Source organism: Pogoniulus pusillus, chromosome Z (assembly GCF_015220805.1).
Source record: "Pogoniulus pusillus isolate bPogPus1 chromosome Z, bPogPus1.pri, whole genome shotgun sequence".
In the NCBI taxonomy this organism is placed as follows: Eukaryota; Metazoa; Chordata; class Aves; order Piciformes; family Lybiidae; genus Pogoniulus; species Pogoniulus pusillus.
The window spans coordinates 90,546,957-90,564,467 of record NC_087309.1 but is presented as its reverse complement, the minus strand read 5'-3'; the positions used below and the strand labels follow the sequence as shown (position 1 = coordinate 90,564,467).

The 17,511-nt window shown below is 44.8% G+C and overlaps 1 protein-coding gene across 1 annotated transcript in view; it reads left to right on the top strand.

The window, feature by feature from the left end:
* The window catches only part of ELP1 (elongator acetyltransferase complex subunit 1), a 54,959-nt gene that overhangs the window by 30,544 nt on the left and 6,904 nt on the right, over nt 1-17,511 (top strand). Inside the window, exons 14-31 of the mRNA XM_064176661.1 lie at nt 3,657-3,763; nt 4,368-4,471; nt 5,037-5,090; nt 5,186-5,291; nt 5,951-6,066; nt 7,314-7,387; nt 8,201-8,279; nt 8,534-8,613; nt 9,465-9,605; nt 10,682-10,767; nt 11,330-11,478; nt 12,260-12,383; nt 13,005-13,102; nt 14,207-14,408; nt 15,645-15,706; nt 16,192-16,254; nt 16,361-16,421; nt 17,246-17,359. Coding sequence (XP_064032731.1) covers nt 3,657-3,763; nt 4,368-4,471; nt 5,037-5,090; nt 5,186-5,291; nt 5,951-6,066; nt 7,314-7,387; nt 8,201-8,279; nt 8,534-8,613; nt 9,465-9,605; nt 10,682-10,767; nt 11,330-11,478; nt 12,260-12,383; nt 13,005-13,102; nt 14,207-14,408; nt 15,645-15,706; nt 16,192-16,254; nt 16,361-16,421; nt 17,246-17,359 — 1,820 coding nt within the window. The remainder of the gene's footprint in view (nt 1-3,656; nt 3,764-4,367; nt 4,472-5,036; nt 5,091-5,185; nt 5,292-5,950; nt 6,067-7,313; nt 7,388-8,200; nt 8,280-8,533; nt 8,614-9,464; nt 9,606-10,681; nt 10,768-11,329; nt 11,479-12,259; nt 12,384-13,004; nt 13,103-14,206; nt 14,409-15,644; nt 15,707-16,191; nt 16,255-16,360; nt 16,422-17,245; nt 17,360-17,511) is intronic.

Genomic DNA, 17,511 nt, shown 5'->3' with positions numbered 1-17,511 from the left:
ATAGAGAAGAAAGCATTAGCATACCATTTAGTCTCACAGTATCACAGTATCACCAAGGTTGGATCTCCTTCGACTCCAGCTCATACTGGAGTTCCAGCATGTCTGGCACAGCTGAGGGCACAGAAGTCTGCTGTCAGACACCATCTCCATTAGGCTTGCGCACAGGCCAAATCAGACTGTTGAAAGGTGAATGAGCTTTCTTCATGACAGCTTGACTTTCCAGTTGATGAATCAGCTGATGAATGGGCAACAAAGAGTCATGGTTAGTTCTGTACTGCCTGTGGTGCAGTTTGAGTAGCAGTTGGCAGCTCCAGATCCTCTATGTCATGATGTCCCACAACTGCAGCTTGATCTGAAAGTTCAGGTCTAATGGACAATTTCAATTTACCATCCTCAATCTCTACAGATGCTATTCCAAAAGCCCATTTGTGGCACTTAGGATCTTTGAAACAACCTTGTCTCAAAAAGTCAGTTCCCAGAATGCAAGGTGCATCAGGACCAGTTACAATAGTATGTTTCTTCCACTCTTTACCAGTTAAACTTATTTCAGCCTGCAACTTAGTTAACTCTTGACATCCACCAGTGATTCCAGAAACAGTTACAGACTCTGTCCCTTTGCAATTTGATGGCAATAAAGTACACTGAGCATCTGCGTCAACTAAAGCCCTGTATTTCCAAACTTTTGAACTGCCAGGACCCCTAATGGATACATACCAATAGATTCAGTTTTCTCTGCTTTGAAGTCTTCAAAAAAAAGCGTGTTTCAGAGGAGCTAGCCTCAGTGCTGCTCTCTTCCCCCATCAGGCTCTCATTCTGATACGTCTCAGCAAGCCTATGAGTGAAGTAAGCGTCACCATTGTTTTCTTTTCACAGCCTGTAATCTAGTTCTTCTCACCAAAACATTCTAGCTGGGCTCAAACTAGCACAAGGATTTTGTATGTTACGGATTAGTTGCTGCAGTTGCTACCAATGTTTATACAGAGAGAACAAGAGATAGAGAAGTCATTTTAAAACCAGAGCATTACTAGCTTGATGTACTCTTCTGTAGTTTTGCTGTGGTTACTCTCACATTAACTGCTGCTCCTCAGCATATTACAGGAGCTAGGGTTATTCTTCTGATACTGAGAAAAGAATGTTCATTGAGTAATAACCAAATAGCCACATTCATTGTAATAATGCTGTGAGCACCATTGACAACAACACACCTGTCTAAATAATATGCTTCCTTCATAAGGATTTTCTGAGATTGGCAGTTATGACTTTTGTCATTGCAGCAATGTGGACTTCAGAAACATTTCAGGGCACAAGACACATGCTGCTTTACTTAAGGCGAAACCAAGCTCGATTGTCCTCATCCTTCCTGTCCTCTCCTGCTCCCTCTCAGAATCACAGAATGGTAGGGATTGGAAGGGATCTCCAGAGATCATCTAGTCCAACCACCCTGCCAGAGCAGATTCACCTCGAGTAGGTTGCACAGGAACTCATTCAGGCAGATTTTGAAAGTCTCCACAGGAGGAGACTTCACAACATCTCTTCACAGCCTGTTCCAGTGCTCCATAACCTTTTCAGACTCCCCTTGTAAGATGCTTCAGTCTCCATATGATCTTTGTGTCCCTCCGTTGGACTCTCTTCAGTAGTTCCTTGTCTTTCATGAACTACAGAGTCCAGAAGTGATATAAAGTCCAGAAATAAATTTCTCAGTAGACATCCAGGCTTGGGGCTGCAAGGGAAATTAGCCTCTTCCTGAAGAAGGACCAAACAGCTCATGAAGCTGCTTACTGATCAGTGTCCCATCATGGTATGCATTGGAAGGAACCTCTGAAAATCACCTACCCTAACCTCCTGGAGTAAATCACACAGAAATGTGTCTGGTTGGGTTTTGAATGCCTCCAGAGGTGGAAACTCCACAACACCTCTAGGCAGCTTGTTCCACACTCAGCAGGGCAAGACAATGTATGCTAGCATGTGTTTGTCAGTGTAGAATAGCTCTGTTCCTTTGTCTGAATTTCAGCCCTTCATAGATGAGGGGTGAGCAACTGATGTCATTTGCCTGGACCTGAGCAAGGCCTTTGGCACTGTCCCGCACCACATCTTGGTCTCCAAGCTGGTGACACATGGGTTTGATGGGTGGACCATGAAGTGGACAAAGAATTGGCTTGATGGCCGCACCCAAAGTGTGGTTGTCCATGGGTCCATCTCCAAGGGGAGGCCAGTGGCAAGCGGAGTCCCTCAGGGATCAGTCCTGGGACTGGGCTTGTTCAACATCTTTGTCAGTGACATGGACAGAATTGAGTGCACCCTCAGCAAATTTGCTGACACCAAGCTCTGTGGTGCAGCAGACATGCTGGAGGGAAGGGTTGCCATCCAGAGGGACCTGGACAGGCTGGAGAGGTGGGCACAAGCCAACCTCATGAGGTTCAACAAGACCAAATGCAAGGTCCTGCACCTGAGTCAAGGCAATCTCAAGCACCAATAGAGGCTGGGCAGTGCCTGGCTGGAGAGCAGCCCTGAGGAGAGGGACTTGGGGGTGCTGGTGGATGAGAAGCTCAACATGAGCCAGCAGTGTGCATTTGCAGCCCAGAGGGCCAACCAGATCCTGGGCTGCATCAGGAGAAAGTGTAGCCAGCAGGTCGAGGGAGGTGATTCTCCCCCTCTGCTCTGGTGAGACCACACCTGGAGTACTGTCCAGTTCTGGAGCCCCCATTACAAGAAGGATGTAGACATGCTGGAGCGCGTCCCAGGAAGGGCCACTGGGATGATCAGAGGGCTGGAGCACCTCTCCTACAAGGACAGACTGAAAGAATTGGGCATATTCAGTCTGGAGAAGAGGAGGCTCTGAGGAGACCTTATTGTGGCCTTTCAGCATCTGAATGGGGCCTACAAAAAAGCTAGGGAAGGACTATTCAGGATATCAGGTAGTTACAGGACTAGGGGGAATGGAGTGAAGCTGGAGATGAGTAGATTCGTGAGGAGGAAGTTCTTCACTATGAGAGTTGTTAGACCCTGGAATGGGTTGCCCAGGGAGGTGGTTGAGGCCCCATGCGTGGAGGTGTTTAAGGCCAGGCTGGATGAGGCTGTGGGCAGCCTGATCTAGGGTAGGGTGTCCCTGCCCATGGCAGGGGGGTTGGAACTAGATAATCCTTGTGGTCCCTTCCAACCCTGACTGATTGTGTGATTCTATGTGATTCCCTTCTACCCCTTGCCCACCATTTTTAAAGACCAGAAGGGAACTGGTAACCTTTACTACACCTGTCCTCATCTTCTGGGCTCTGTGAGGTCAGTTAGGCTAAAATGAAACCACAGAAGGAAACCACCTGGGGTGCAGAAATCTGCTTCCCAAAAGTATCCTGAGAGTTGCCTTGTGCAGCCCTCACACAGCAAAGACAGGATTATGTGCATATGAACTGCAGACTAGCTGGGCTCTGCAGAGCGCAGTGACTAACACAATAAGAGGAATGCATGTTCGCTGGAGTTGCTGTTCCTCTGTTGGTGCCAGTGTCATCTGAGGTAGGTCTGAAAAGATTGCAGAAGATCCTTACAGGAACAAGGCATCTATCTGTGCTTGAGATGTGCGTCATTGCAGCTTGCCATAGGAAGTGCAGAACCCAGATGTTAAACATATCTACTGCGACTGATGTTCTGTGTCTTGCCTCCAGGTCATCTGTGCCTATAGATGGAGAAGTAATCAGCGTGTGCTGCAGCCCAGTGACCAAAACTGTAGCTCTGCAGCTGGCTAACAGACAGATCCTGAAGTACCTCTGGGGTAAGATGAGACTTACTAAAATAGCTAGTCTGGGGTGTAGTTATTACAGATTTCTCTAAAGATTTTATGAGGTCACTTGACCATGGGAGGCACAGGTGACCCTTGTTGGTAGTTGGTCACACCTTTCATGCTCTCTCTGCTCTAAAAATTTGGCCAAAATTAGTGATTTGTGTCAGAAAGCACTTGGTGTTGAGATTGAGGGCCCAAACTTTAGAATAGCCTGCCCAGGGAGTTGGTTGAGTCACAAACCCTGGATGTGTTTAAAGGTAGTTCAGATGTGGTGCTTGGGAATATGGTTTAGAGTTGTACTTTGTAAAGTAGGCTGAACTTGGTGATCCTGAGGGTCTGTTCCAACCTGAGTGTTTTTGTGATTTGGGAAGATGACTGGTTTAGTGATTTTATAACCGCTGGCTGACCGCCACGTCTTCGGCACTTCTTTCTTGTTCCACAGTGGAATAAAGATGGCGTGGGACCATTAGAAGTTACAACCTTCTTGTCTGTCAGCATGCCTCCTCTCTGTCAGATAGCATATATTATTCCCTGTCCTGTGGCTGTCCTGAATGAATCTTAGATGGGCTAGAAAACACTTTGATCTTCTTTTCAGAGTCTTCTACTCCAGTCCTTGAGCACTGGAAAACTAGCTGTGGTTCTGCTGTGCAGTTTCCCTACTCTTGTGTGGAGACTTCTATCACGAAGATCAGTGGTGAAGTAAGTTAGACTATGAGCAGACTCAGTGCCCTGTGTGCAGATTCAATGCTCACTTTTTCTTATGTCCCACATGCCAGAAAAAAAACCCAAGCCTGTTCTTTCTCAAACATGCACCATGATCCTCTGCCCAGGATCCACTGTTACTTTTTAATGATGTTCTTCACAAGGCTGCATCAAGTTACTAAAGCTATCCTACTACTGTTGTTTGCTGTTGGTGATGGTTTCTTGACAGCTTAAGGAACAACAAGCTGTTTTGATGGGAGTTTCAGGGATCCTTCTTTTCAGTGCGGGTGCTGTATGAAGCTACTTTGCTCTGTACTAGTGCCATTCCTCTGGCATTCTAGACCAAATCTAGTGTGGGTTCTGCTTCTGTTTTGTTACTGTGCAGTTTCTGTTACAGGGTGGACCAAGCTGAGTTTTCAGCCAGAAGTGTTTAAAGGCATTTAAATAAGCCTTTTTGGTGCAGAGGTTGCATGATCAGGTCCAGCTTCCCTAAGTAAATCATGTAAGGTACTCAGTACCTCACTGTAAGGTAGCTTCTCTTTGTCATCTTTTGTATTTACAGGAGGTGGTCTTGGGCCTCACAGATCGATGCCGGTTCTTTGTTAACGATGCTGAGGTATTGAAGTTTATGCCTCTCATTGCATCCTTTTGTCTTCTGTCAGAGGAACTATTCCACTTTCTGCAGTAATAAACTTCATCGTTTTTCTACAGGTTGCATCCAACATCACCTCATTTACAACATACAATGAGTTTTTGGTGGTGACAACCAGCTCCCACACCTGTCAATGCTTCTGCTTGAAGAACATGTCAGTGAAAGGTGACTCTGGCTTCCTGCTGCTGACAGCTCATGACCATTGCCTTGGAAATACAAAACATCTCTATGGTTAAGATCCAAACCTGATGTTTTTTGGGTCACTTGGAGCCACTGCTTAAGAAGTGGAGGAAGGGAGGTGCCTTCAAAACTCCATGGGGGAGCAAGGACCATTAAGGAACCAACTTTGTATCTCGCATCCACCTCTGTGGGGACAAAATTTGTCCTCTAGTTATTGTCCTTTCACTGTTTTCAACAGCTTAGACATTTCCTTCCTATGCTCCATGTCCAAATAAAACCAAAACATCTGCATACTATTTGAGGATGTGTGGTAAAGAAGGGATCCCAGTTAGAGATTCTAGAGGCATCTGGCTGTGAGAGGTGTGAAAACCATGGGGAGGGCAAAATAGCTACTTACTTGTCTGTTACATCTTTCAGTGCTCCTTTCATCTGGTCTGTTGAGCCTCATGACTCTGCTGTGTAGAGAACCCATCTCTACTTCATATGCAGCACTGCTTAGCTTTAAGAGATGCCCTTTCTGTCTGGAGCCTTTGGAGATCGCTGGTGTATTGATGACTGAGTTGGTCCAGTGTGGCCTAGCAGAACCTGACTGGGGGCACTGCACTGTACAGTGCTATGTGTGCTGACAAATGTATTGTCTTCAGCCCTTCAGGCTGGCCTAAGCAGTGCTGCTGCACCCAACAGTGAGACTCTGCGCATGGTGGAACGAGGTTCACGCATCGTCACCATTGTGCCTCAGGACACAAAGGTTGTGCTGCAGGTTAGTGTTCTGCTTATGTCTGTTGAGGTCTGCTCTCAGGGGAAGTAGAGGAGGACATCTCAGTGGGCAGCTGGCCAACCCACAGATAATGTGTGCTGCAGAGCTGCTGCCCTGAACAGGTGCAGCTCAGCATCTCCTGAATCTCTAGCAGCTTGGCTGGATTTTGAACGTGCCTGTTTGAGTCAGGCTTAGTGCCAACATCTGTGTGTGAACAGAACCGGAGAGGTCTTCTCAAGTTTCCAATGGCTGGGGTAATGTGCGTCATGTTGTGGCATCTTGTGGTATATCTAAACTCACCAAGTACTTGCCATATTCACAAGCAGCCTTCGACTGGCCCTGGCACAAGTTTGTCTGAAGTGCTGAGCTCATTCTTCAGAACCATCAGACATTCACAGAATGAAAAGGATGTCCTCTGAAAGGCATCTCTGGAGGTGTGTGGCTCAATGCTCTTCTCAAAGCAGGGCAACCTGGAAGCTTGATCAGGTTGCTTTGGGTGTTGCCTGGTTGAGCAGAGTCCAGTCTCCTGAGGAGGGAATGTTTCTGAACTGAGAGAATTTTCAAATGTACTTCCAGAAGCTGTTGAAGTTGTATGTCCTTCGAGGTGAATTGTGATGGTTTGGGTGTTACCTGTCCCCCCACACTTTGGAAATCACCCAGACTAGACTCAGCCGGCTCTGGGAATTGAATGAAGCTATTTGTGTACAGCTTAGCACAATATACAAGCAGATATTTACAATATATACATTTATATACAGAAATATACAAGGTAAAAAGGTAATACAGAAACACAACAGCCATCCCAGAAACCTGAGTCCTCAGGAGGGGCCCCCAACCACCCTTTCACCTTCTCCCCCCCTGCCTCTCTCAACCTTATCCCAGTCCCAAGGAAGAATGAAGGTTTGGCCAGGGGGTTAGGAAGCAAAGTGATTAATCAGAGAAACTCTAGAGGGGCTAGAGAGAAATGCTGCTTGGAGCTCCCCAGCAGAAGTGCCCTATGGATGTTTGGATTGTTGTTATTTTATCTCTCAGCAAGTGTGTGAGTGAGGTAGACGTCACCTTTGTTTTCCTTCCACAGCCTGTAATCTATTTCTTCTCACCTAAACATTCTAGCTAGGCTCAAACTAGCACATGAATGAACAGTCTTGTGTCTGCAGGTATCGGGCAGGCCTGGAAAATTGACCAGTCCTCACTGTGCCTTCAGTGCAAGCAGAGTAACTACAAGTAATTGCATGGATCTTGTGTTACAGATGCCAAGAGGAAATTTGGAGACTGTCCACCACCGAGCTCTGGTTCTTACACAGATTCGTAAGTGGCTGGACAGGTAAATCACACTGGTGTGTTCTGGTCTTCCTTCACCCTGTTGGAACTGTTAAAGGCTGACCTGGTTTTATTGTGCTGGAGGTAGCAGTGAGGCTAAACTCAGAGGAACTGATTAGGAAGAAGTTCTTGCCCATGAGAGTGACGAGGCACTGGAACAGGTTGTCAAGAGAAGTTGTGGAGGCTTCAGGCCTGAAGGTGTACAAAGCCAGGTTGGATGTGGCCTTGACCAGTCTGGCCTAGTGAAAGTGCAGAGTGATTGAAACTAGATGAACTTCAAGGTCCCTTCCAACCCAGCCCAAACCCAAATGTGTTACTTCATTAGTGGGAACAAACCTGTTTCTGGATCCACCAACAAGAATCCCAGCTTTCAGTAGTCCCAGGTGCCACTCACTTCACCACCAAAGGGCTTGTATGTGTGCTCAGACTGTAGGCTGTGTGGGTGGCAGATACCTTTGTCTGCTCCAGACATATCAATCACTTCATGATGAAGCTTGCTAGGTTTTATTTTTCATTTGTTTCATTGATTTACAATGATGTTTTATGACACAGAAGCTAGTCCCTTAGATTAAAATGCAGTTCTAAGAGAGAAGAAAAAATAATGCAAGGCCTGTGTCACTTTCTCAGCCTGGTGTGTTGGTCTGTCTTTCTAAAGAGATTGACAATGAACAGGACTGACCTTGTGCATCTTTTCTGGAAGGCTTGCTCCCTAGGCTGTTCCCTTCCCAGTTCTAGTCAGCTTCATTCTAGTCAGTTGCTTTCTTTGTAAATGCCCCTATCCACCATGTAAACTATCACACTCGATTCTTTTCTCCAGGCTTATGTTCAGGGAAGCATTTCAGTGCATGCAGAAGCTGAGAATCAACCTCAATCTCCTTTATGACCACAACCCCAAGGCAAGTATGCTCGATCCTGTTGTGATGTTTTTCATAGCCATCTAGCTTACAATCCACTGTCAGTGAACAGTGAGCTCAAAAGAGCAGGTGGTGCTGTCATCTCTGCTTGCAGCAGAGATGGATGCTCTGCATTGCTGCATTCTCATGCAGACAGGTTGGATTTAGTGTTTCCTGTCACTTGCAGGTCTTTGAATTTGGTCTTATGCTTAACATACTTGTTCAAAATAAATGGTTAATACTTTTGTTCATTTCAGGTGTTTCTGGAAAATGCAGAAACCTTTATCAGGCAAATAGATTCTGTGAATTGCATCAACTTGTTTTTTACAGAGCTGAAGTGAGTATATCTTTGCCAAGGGAAGCATGCATGTGTTTGGTGGTGATATATTATCCTTTCAAAATATTGCCAATTCTTCAGTGTGGGTGCAAGTAGTCAGAAACCTGGAATCCTGGGTTATAAAGACTTGGGTAAGCTCAGTTGTTTCAGAGAGAGTCAGTGTGCTGTCTTGGGAATTCCATCTTGCATGTGTAGCTATCAGATCTTTTTCAGCAGGGGATTAGTACATCATCTGACTGCTTTGGCTTGTCTTACTGTTTGCTATACAGGGTGAACATGAATTGAGAAAGTTCTCTTCTCTCACAAATTGGAACAGGACAGCACTCTTTATCTGAAGCCTGTGGGCAGGGTACTTAGAGACCCAGGTCAGGTCCACTCACTTCATTCTCAAAGGCTGAGTGACAAGAGGCTTTGAGGGCATTGGTAGCTTCAGGACTTTTCAAGCTTGCTAAATAATTCTTTATGACCTGGAGCTATCACTTATCTCTTCTGCTTTATTTTCAGTTTTCACTTGACTTTAAATCTTTGTCTAGAAATAAAAGCAAATGGCTGAATTTTCCAAAATGTTCTGTGGTTAGCTAGAAGATAGCTCTACCTTGAAAATTTTACCATCTGATCTTTTTTTGGGCAGCTGAAATAATTGTTCTGGTTTATTTTTAAATTTCCTCTTCTGTCTGAGAACCAATTGGGAAGGCTGAGGGATGTTTGAGAACTTTCCAGTGGTGTGTCAGGTTGTATGTTAGTATTGAATGACTTAAGATTTGTTTTTTGTTGAGTGGTTATTTTCTGTGTGCACTTGTGGTGGACTGTGTGAGGGACCATGCTCGTATTCATGGTGTCTTTTTATTTAGAGAAGAAGACTTCACAAAGAGCATGTACCCAGCTCTGAATGGTAGCAGTAACGCTCAGCTACACTGCCATCCTCACCAGACAAAAATTAACCTCATATGCGATGTGATGAGAGTTGCCATGGAACACATCGACCCTCAAAAGTAAGCCTTTCCTTCTCGTAGGTGGAGCCGTTAGACACATTTCTAGCAAGTCATTTGCAGAAAACAAAGCCGTCCTTAACATCAGTTATTTTGCTTTGGATCTGCTAAGGTGAGCCTGTGCTTCACCGAGCTTATGTAGCCACACCTTCTGCCTGCTGAGGATGCTGTCCTGAAAACCAGTATATGATAATTCCACAGACAGCAACTTTTTACTGCAGGGATTGAAGTAATAGATGCAGGATGCTGCTTAGAGTTCAAGAGATGTACTCAATTTAGGAGCAGTTTATGTGGCATAGAAGATAGACAAGCAAGACTTTCCAGTCAGGATGATTCTGGCCTTCTGGAGGCATCTCGGCTGTTCCATTTGAGATTAAATTATCTTTCTATCTGCGTATTTCTGAATGATTGCATCTATGGTTACCATCCTGCTTGGATGAATCAACACCAGACAAGGGTAAGAGGCAGGAAAACAGGATAATAATAGTGTTTATGAAGCAGTGTTAAGGAATTGGTGGCTTGTTCATGAAATAGTGAATAGAGGAGCAGCAGATGATGGGTTGCTGCTGAAGAGCCCTGTGAATGTAGACACTTTTGAACAAGCAGTTTTGGAAAACAAAGCATCCCCTCAGCTAGGAAGACTATTTCTGAAATGGTACATGTGAAATAGATGAAGGTGGAAATAACCTCCCAGAGAGTTTTCCCTTTAGAGAAGACCATTTTCATGCCAAATTTGCTTTGTAAAACTGTCCAGCTGTCTGGGGCTTGAGAGAGGTTTTCTCTCTTCATTATGCTGACTGGCATGGTAAAGAAACTCATTCTCAAACCACACCTCCAGTTTAGTGACATGTTTGGGGAAAACATGCTGTGTAGAAAATCCTCTCTGGTACATTCTGTTCTTTTCACATTTTCTCTATCTTCCTTTAAAAAGTCTGAAATAAGCTGAGTAGACTTTTTTGTTGGTGGTTTGGTTTTTGTACTATATTGTAAACTAGGACTTGCACAAACTGTGCTAAAATAGGAATAATCAGTGTTTCTGCCCTCTCAGTGTTCTATTTGCTGGCTTCTGTTTTCTTCAGATACTGCTTGTCAATACTGACATCACACATTAAGAAAAGTCCTCCAGAACTGGAAGCTGCTCTCCAGAGGGTTCATGATCTTCGAGGTGTTGTATCAGGAACTCAAAACTTTTGCAAATGGATGGTCTGCAAGAGCCTTTGTTGTTAGCATGATTTACCCTTAAAATTATTTTAAGGTGGATATTCATGGAGCAAGCCAGACAACAGAAGTGTACTTGGAACTATCTTTGTGTTAATGGAACAGCAGCATGTCAACTAAGAGACACTGCTGTACATGCCCTCAGCTCATCCTTTTATCCAAGTATGTCAGCAGACAGCCCAGAGTTGGAGCTGTTTCCAGTCAGATCTCTGGTTCTCTTAGCACAGAGTGGGAGATTCCTGTTTGAGATTCCCTGCAATCTCAAAGTGGCAAACTTTGCTCTTATTCTATGCTGATGCTTCTGACTTGTCACCGTTGGACACTTCACAAGTTACTGTACTTGGGATGGTCCTTGAAGTGTCCCAGGAAGAGAGCAAAGTAATCCCTCCTGCAAGACAGAACAGGCCCTTAGTTTGATGATCCCTACCTAGTGTCAAGGGTGTGCTCCCTCAGAGCAGGTGCCACTGCTGATGGTGTGACTACCCTTGTGCCTCATTTTATTGTTACAGGAATTACCACTCCGGATGTGAAAGCTGTGAGTGCAGAAAAAGCACTGAAGTACCTGCTTTTCCTTGTGGATGTCAATGAATTGTATGAATATGCCTTGGGGACCTATGACTTTGATTTAGTCATCATGGTGGCAGAAAAGTCTCAAAAGGTCTTGTCTTACAGTTCCACCCAAGCAACTATTTTTCCGCTTTCCCAAAAGATCTTTAGGTTGAGCCCATATATTTTGTTAGTCATAGCTCCCTTCCAGTTGCTTAGGAATCCTCTGTGTGTTCAGAGTGAGGATGGGAAGGAGACATGTCTCTGCACCTCTTGGTACTTCTTGAGCACAGCCTTAGAAACGTGCTTGTACTCAAGGGTTTTCTAGAGGAGAGTGGCAAAAGGCCTCCAGGGGAGGGAAGGACTGAGTTGTTGTGGCTGCACAGCTTTTGTTCCCAATTTTGGACTGTCTTAATTCTTGCTTATTTAGGTAGTGGCCACAATGATATGTGTCCTACAGCAAGTTTAATTTGAAGTCTCTGAATGGAAATGCCCATCAGGATCTTCAGAGTTTCCTTCTGCCTTCCAGTCAAATCACTCAATTGACATTAGCAGGATTTATGACCTTTGGTGTGGGGGAACTTGATCAGCTTTACAGATGCAAATGTATACATTATAATAGCTAATAGAAAACAATTTATTGGCATGGTAAATGGCTTTAAATTTTGAAAGCCAGCAGCCTTTAGACACTGCTGAAGCCTGACAATTTAAGTCATCATCTCTGGTGAGAGTACATATACAGCATTGATTCATTAAGGTGGCTTAGGCTTACTTTTGTTGTTGTTGCTTTAAAAGCCTTTTTAATGTATTATCATACAGGATTGTCTATTGGTGAAGATGAGGGCAAACAGGGGTCTTACAGATGAGCTCAACTGCAGTTTCATTCTTTGCAGGACCCCAAAGAATACCTGCCCTTCTTGAACACCCTCCAGAAGATGGAAACCAATTATCAGCGATACACAATAGACAGACACTTGAAGAGATACACAAAAGCTCTTGGGCACCTCAGCAAATGTGGTAGGTGTCCTGCATGCACAACATCTTTAAGGAGAAATTCCATAGTGAAACATTTCCATTTTGGAGAGCTTTTCGAGGAGAAATAGCTGAAGAAAGACTGATGATTGTTCAGGGTCATCTTCCCTCCTGGCAGTGCATGGTTAACTTACTTCTGTGATGTGTTTTGTAGTTTAGCTTGGCACAGGGTGGAAGGAGTGAGAATTATTGCTGCTTTATGATCATGAAGAACTAAGACTTGTTTTGTTCATATTGTGGATGACAATCCCAGTTAATGTTGCTGGTAAATGTGGAGCAGGCTGTCCAGAGAGAGTTGTGGAGTCTCCTTCTCTAGAGACTTCCAAGACCTGTCTGGATGTGTGCCTGAGTGACCTGCCCTAGGTAATCCTGCTTTGGCAGGGGAGTTGGACTAGATGATCTCCAGAGGTCACTTCCAACCCCTAGCACTCTGTGAGGTATGGAAAGTGGAGCAGACTTCAAGGAAGTGAACACTTTGGTTTTACAGTAGTAAAATAGGTGGTTTTGTGCTGCTTCTTTAATACGCCAAACCCAAACTGGCTGGGAGCGATAAGATCCTTGTGCTTTCTTCTTTAGTGCTACAAAAAAAATCAATTATTTCTGCAGGTCCTGAACATTTCGCTGAATTTCTGAACTTAGTGAAGGATCAGAGTCAATATTGTGAAGCCTTGAAGCTGTACCCCTCCGGCTCTCAAGAGTACACGGTGTGTAAGCATATGTCACTGCAGCATGCAGACTTTCTGTTCCCTCAGGCACGTTTGCCCATCCTCAGCTATTTGCAGCTGCTTGCCTTTAAGTTCAGCGGGTAGGTCTTTGCTGTTCCTGAGACCTTTCTCTGAGGTAACACCTGGCATGACTTAGCACTGACTCTGGGCCCAAAGTCTGGTCATCAAAGGAGTGGCTGTTACTTCTTTGAACCTGTGCCCAGAAGAGCACTTAAGTCCAGTCTCTACTGCACTGTCTTATGGTATGCTGAAGAACACAGAAGGATTTTCTAAACATGACCTTTGTGATACCAGCTTTTCTATCTGGCACCTGCAGGTTGTCTGGGGACCATTTCTTACCCTTAAAACTATTCTGAAGAGTGCTAGAGAGCTTGGGGCATTTGTAGATGAGCTGTTCCTTAGCATGTAGTGTCTCATGTTGATTTCGGTATTGCTGAAGAAGTTCAGCTTGCCCAAGGCTCAGGTTAAATGTAAGTGAATGCATTTAATATTTAATTTAGATACAAATCACACACACAAGTTTTTGTAAAAGAAATGAATGAAGAAAAGGGGAGATACAGAAACTCAGCCTGTTTGCAGCACAATGAGAGCAGAATGGACTCTCATAAAGAAGGTCTCTTCCTGACTGGCTCATTGGGAATCTTCTTTATTCCTTCTTTATTTTTCTGGTCAAATCCACCTGTCCCTTCTTGATGGAGACTCTGAGCTTTGAAAAGCATCATAAAGCACAGGATATTAATTCACAGCAGCCTGTGTCTATAGAGTTGCAGGGCTCATACTCTCCTTTGTGCCAGTGTTTGACTTCTGGTTCAGGAGTAGGTACAGGGAGACATTATAACAAACCCACTCCTGTGACTGGGGAAGAAGTGCCCTGTTTCCTGCAGTATGTAAGGTACCCAGCCTTTGTGCTGCAAGTTTAAGTCCTTCTTGTGTTAGCTCTCTGAAATGTTCTCCATGGGCTTGATACAAAGCCCAACATGGAGTAGGAACCTCATACCTGGAGGTTCTTTGAGGCATCTGTGTTGATGGAGGACTGCTACTGACTACATGTGATCCCTTATTTCTCTTGTCCCTTTGCTGTAGGACATCAGCAATGCATATGGGGAGTACCTGATCCAGAAGCAGCTGTATGAACAGGCTGCACTGATATTTGCTCGTGCTGGCATCTTTGCAAAAGCACTTGATGCTTTTCACAACAGTGGCAGCTGGCAGCAAGCCCTGTGCATGGCATCACGACTTGGTTACACAGAGGAACAGATGTCCAGCCTGGTATGCAGCATGACAGGTAGGCCTTGAGGAAATGGAAGTGTGCAGAGCAAAACTGACTGCTGTTGTGACTAATTTTGATTTTCTCCAAAAATTCATTGAAAACATCCATCTTCAGCAGTGTTTTCCATAAAGGGGTAACAAAGACCCCATGTTTCCCAAAGGCTTGTGTGATTGCAGATCACCTTTGTTTCTTACAGGAACCAAAAGATTTCACAGATGAGCTCGTAGGTGCTCAGGAGTTGCCAAGATAGTTGTAGTCTTGGCTGCCCTGTGCTGACTCCTTGCACTTTCCCTTGCTGAATCGCTATTCCAGATTGCCTCCTTGCTTAACCTCAGGCAATGGAGACTGAAGAGACTGGCCGATCTGAGGCCTCCAGAGATCACTAACATACTACTGCCCTTAATCACAGAGCTATTAGATTAATCACAGCTGCATCTCCATACCTTCTCTTCAGAGCCTGATAGCAGCTGGGATCAACTGGTACATGTAAAGCCATGTGCTCCTACTGCAGGAGAAAAAAGTAGCAACTATCAGAATTTGTGGTCTCTAGGACACTGCTAGACTGCAGTGGGAATATGACTTCTTCTAAAAGCTGGATGTCAGTGTTTTGTTTTTCAGTCACTTAATGAGATTTGCATGATTTGTGTCTTGCAATACTTTTTTCTACTGGTCACAATCATAATTTAGCAAAACAAGCAGACACATTCTGCTTATTTCCAGACATAGGCTGTGCTGAATGAGCTTGTCTTGCTTGGGTAATTTGATTTGAGTTTTTTTGTCTAGCATTATATGACTTGCTCTCTTACACTGTGACCTTTCCTACTGACCAGTGCCAAAGCTGATTCTGAAGAGCCTGATTCCCACAAGCTTGATGGTGGTTGTCCATGCTACAGAGAGCGGATGGCAAAGTACTCTCTGCAGACAGCTAGGTTGTGATACACTGAGGCTTTCAAGAGAGATTTCCCTTTTACATCCTGGCCCACTCCATTTAAGAGACTCATCACTATTTCTGTCTCAGACTTGGGGGGGAAATGTTCTCCATCTGGCCTAGAGGGATGTGCACTAGCAATTTGGCAAGCAGCTGGCTGATAATGTTGCAAGTGAATGAGTTCATAGCACCAGGGAGCCCTTCTTTTTTAACACACAGATTGAAACAGTATGTGCTCAGGTAGGAATTGTCCTCTATTTTGTAGTTTTGTGATATGAAATCCAAGCTTCTTCTGAAAAGCTGAACTCCACTTTTTTCTGTAGGAAAACTCATTGAGCAGAGAAAGCATGCAGAGGCAGCCATTCTCATGGAGCAGTATGCTCAGGTAATGGAATCACTCTCCTGTCTGTGCCCTAGTAATGTCCACTGTCACAAGCCATGTGTTTTCTCCATGTGTTTCTCTGGGACGTGTCATGTTTGCCGTCATGACAGCAAAACTGTCTATGTCATGGGCTCTTGGGTCCAGATGTGTCCCTGAAGAGCAGGTCTAGGTGATGCAGTGAGCAGGTGCATGAATGAGCAGAAGGATGATTACTATGTTCCGGAGTTTTTCCATTCGTGAAGCTGCCTCTGCTTTGGTATGAAAAGTTTTTGTCTTGGAGAGCTGAAGAATGAGCACTGGAATAAGGAAGAGTTTGAGAAAGATTTCCCCTTAACATGGGAGAAGTAACATAGTTTATGGGGTTTCTGTGTCAGCACTTCCAAGTACCCTGCAGCACAGTTTTCTCGCACCCTGTGATACTACTGCATAGAAATGTGCACCTGTGTTACTGGCAATGGTAACACTGCATGGTTGCTCTTCCCTTCTAGAACTATGAAGAGGCTATTCTCCTGCTCTTAGAAGGGGCTGCCTGGGAAGACGCTTTAAGACTGGTAAGACATTTCAGAACACAAGAGACAGAGTGGTAGTACTCCTTTGGAGCACAAGAACAGAGAGATGGGATTTGGCTTAATACCTTGTTTCCTCTCCGTGATCCAGATTCACAAGTACAATAGACTGGATATCTTGGAAACCAATTTCAAACCTGCTATTCTGGAAGGTAAATCTGTGCCAAGAATCTGAGAATTATCTGTGCTGTAGATGCTGACGAGGGTCTTCACTGGGTCTGTGGGAAGTCAGAGTTCTCAACTGCTAGATGCTGTATGGAATACTACTCAAACGGGTCGGCAGGAAGTCACAGATTCTCAACTGCTAGAGGCTGTGTGGAAGAATGCTTTGACTCTGTCTAACTGATGCTGCCCAGTTAGCTGCATTTGGCTCTACTCAATGCAGCTTTAAGCCCTGCAGTGTCGTAGGCTTGTTGCAGCTTAGCAGAGCTCCTTCTGAGATTTTCCAGACCTCACAGGCACAAGCTGCAAAGAGGTCTATGCCTGCGTGTCCAGGAACAGCAGGCAATGGGCATGTGGCAGCAAAACCATGGAATTAGAACATGCCTGGCTGTCCTGCAAGCTGTTTTTGAGTAGTTTGGGAACAGTCTGATTTGACAGCTGTACTCTCTCTTCCATCTGGGTAGGATGGTTGGTTACAGTGGGTTGTTTCTCCTTTGCATTCGTATTCAAATCTCATTGACATGGATTTGACCACAGAGCTTTTTGCCCTTCCTGTATCAGAAACTGACTCTTGTTCTAGAAAATGCTTTTTTAGCAGGTTGATTCACTCAGGTGTGTTGTGTTTGGTGGGCTTCTAATATTACAAGCTGTGAATTTCCTTCCACTCAAGTGCTTTTGCGTGCTTTGCTTTTGGCTTTTGAGCTTGTCGATGAACAACAACTTGATGAGCAAGTTCTTCAAACTTGTTATTAAAGTACCTGCTTTTCTGGTTGTCTTGCACAAATGTTCCTGGTGTGGTTTTCTCATTGGGCAGCTCAGAAAAGCCAGCTGGTCTTCCTGGATTCCCAGAAGACAGCATTTCTTCACCATAAGAGTCGCCTGCTGGTGATCCGAGAGCTGAAGCAGAAGGCTTCTGAGAGCCTGCAGGGTCAGTATTAAAATCCATGAGCTTCTCCTACATAAAGAACTGTGACCATGTCTTTCTTTGTGGCATACTTCTGCCTTGATGCAGCTGTTGCTCTCTTCTAGCTCTGGTGGTGTCTACAACAGTAGAATAAGATTCTTCTCACCCACTCCTTA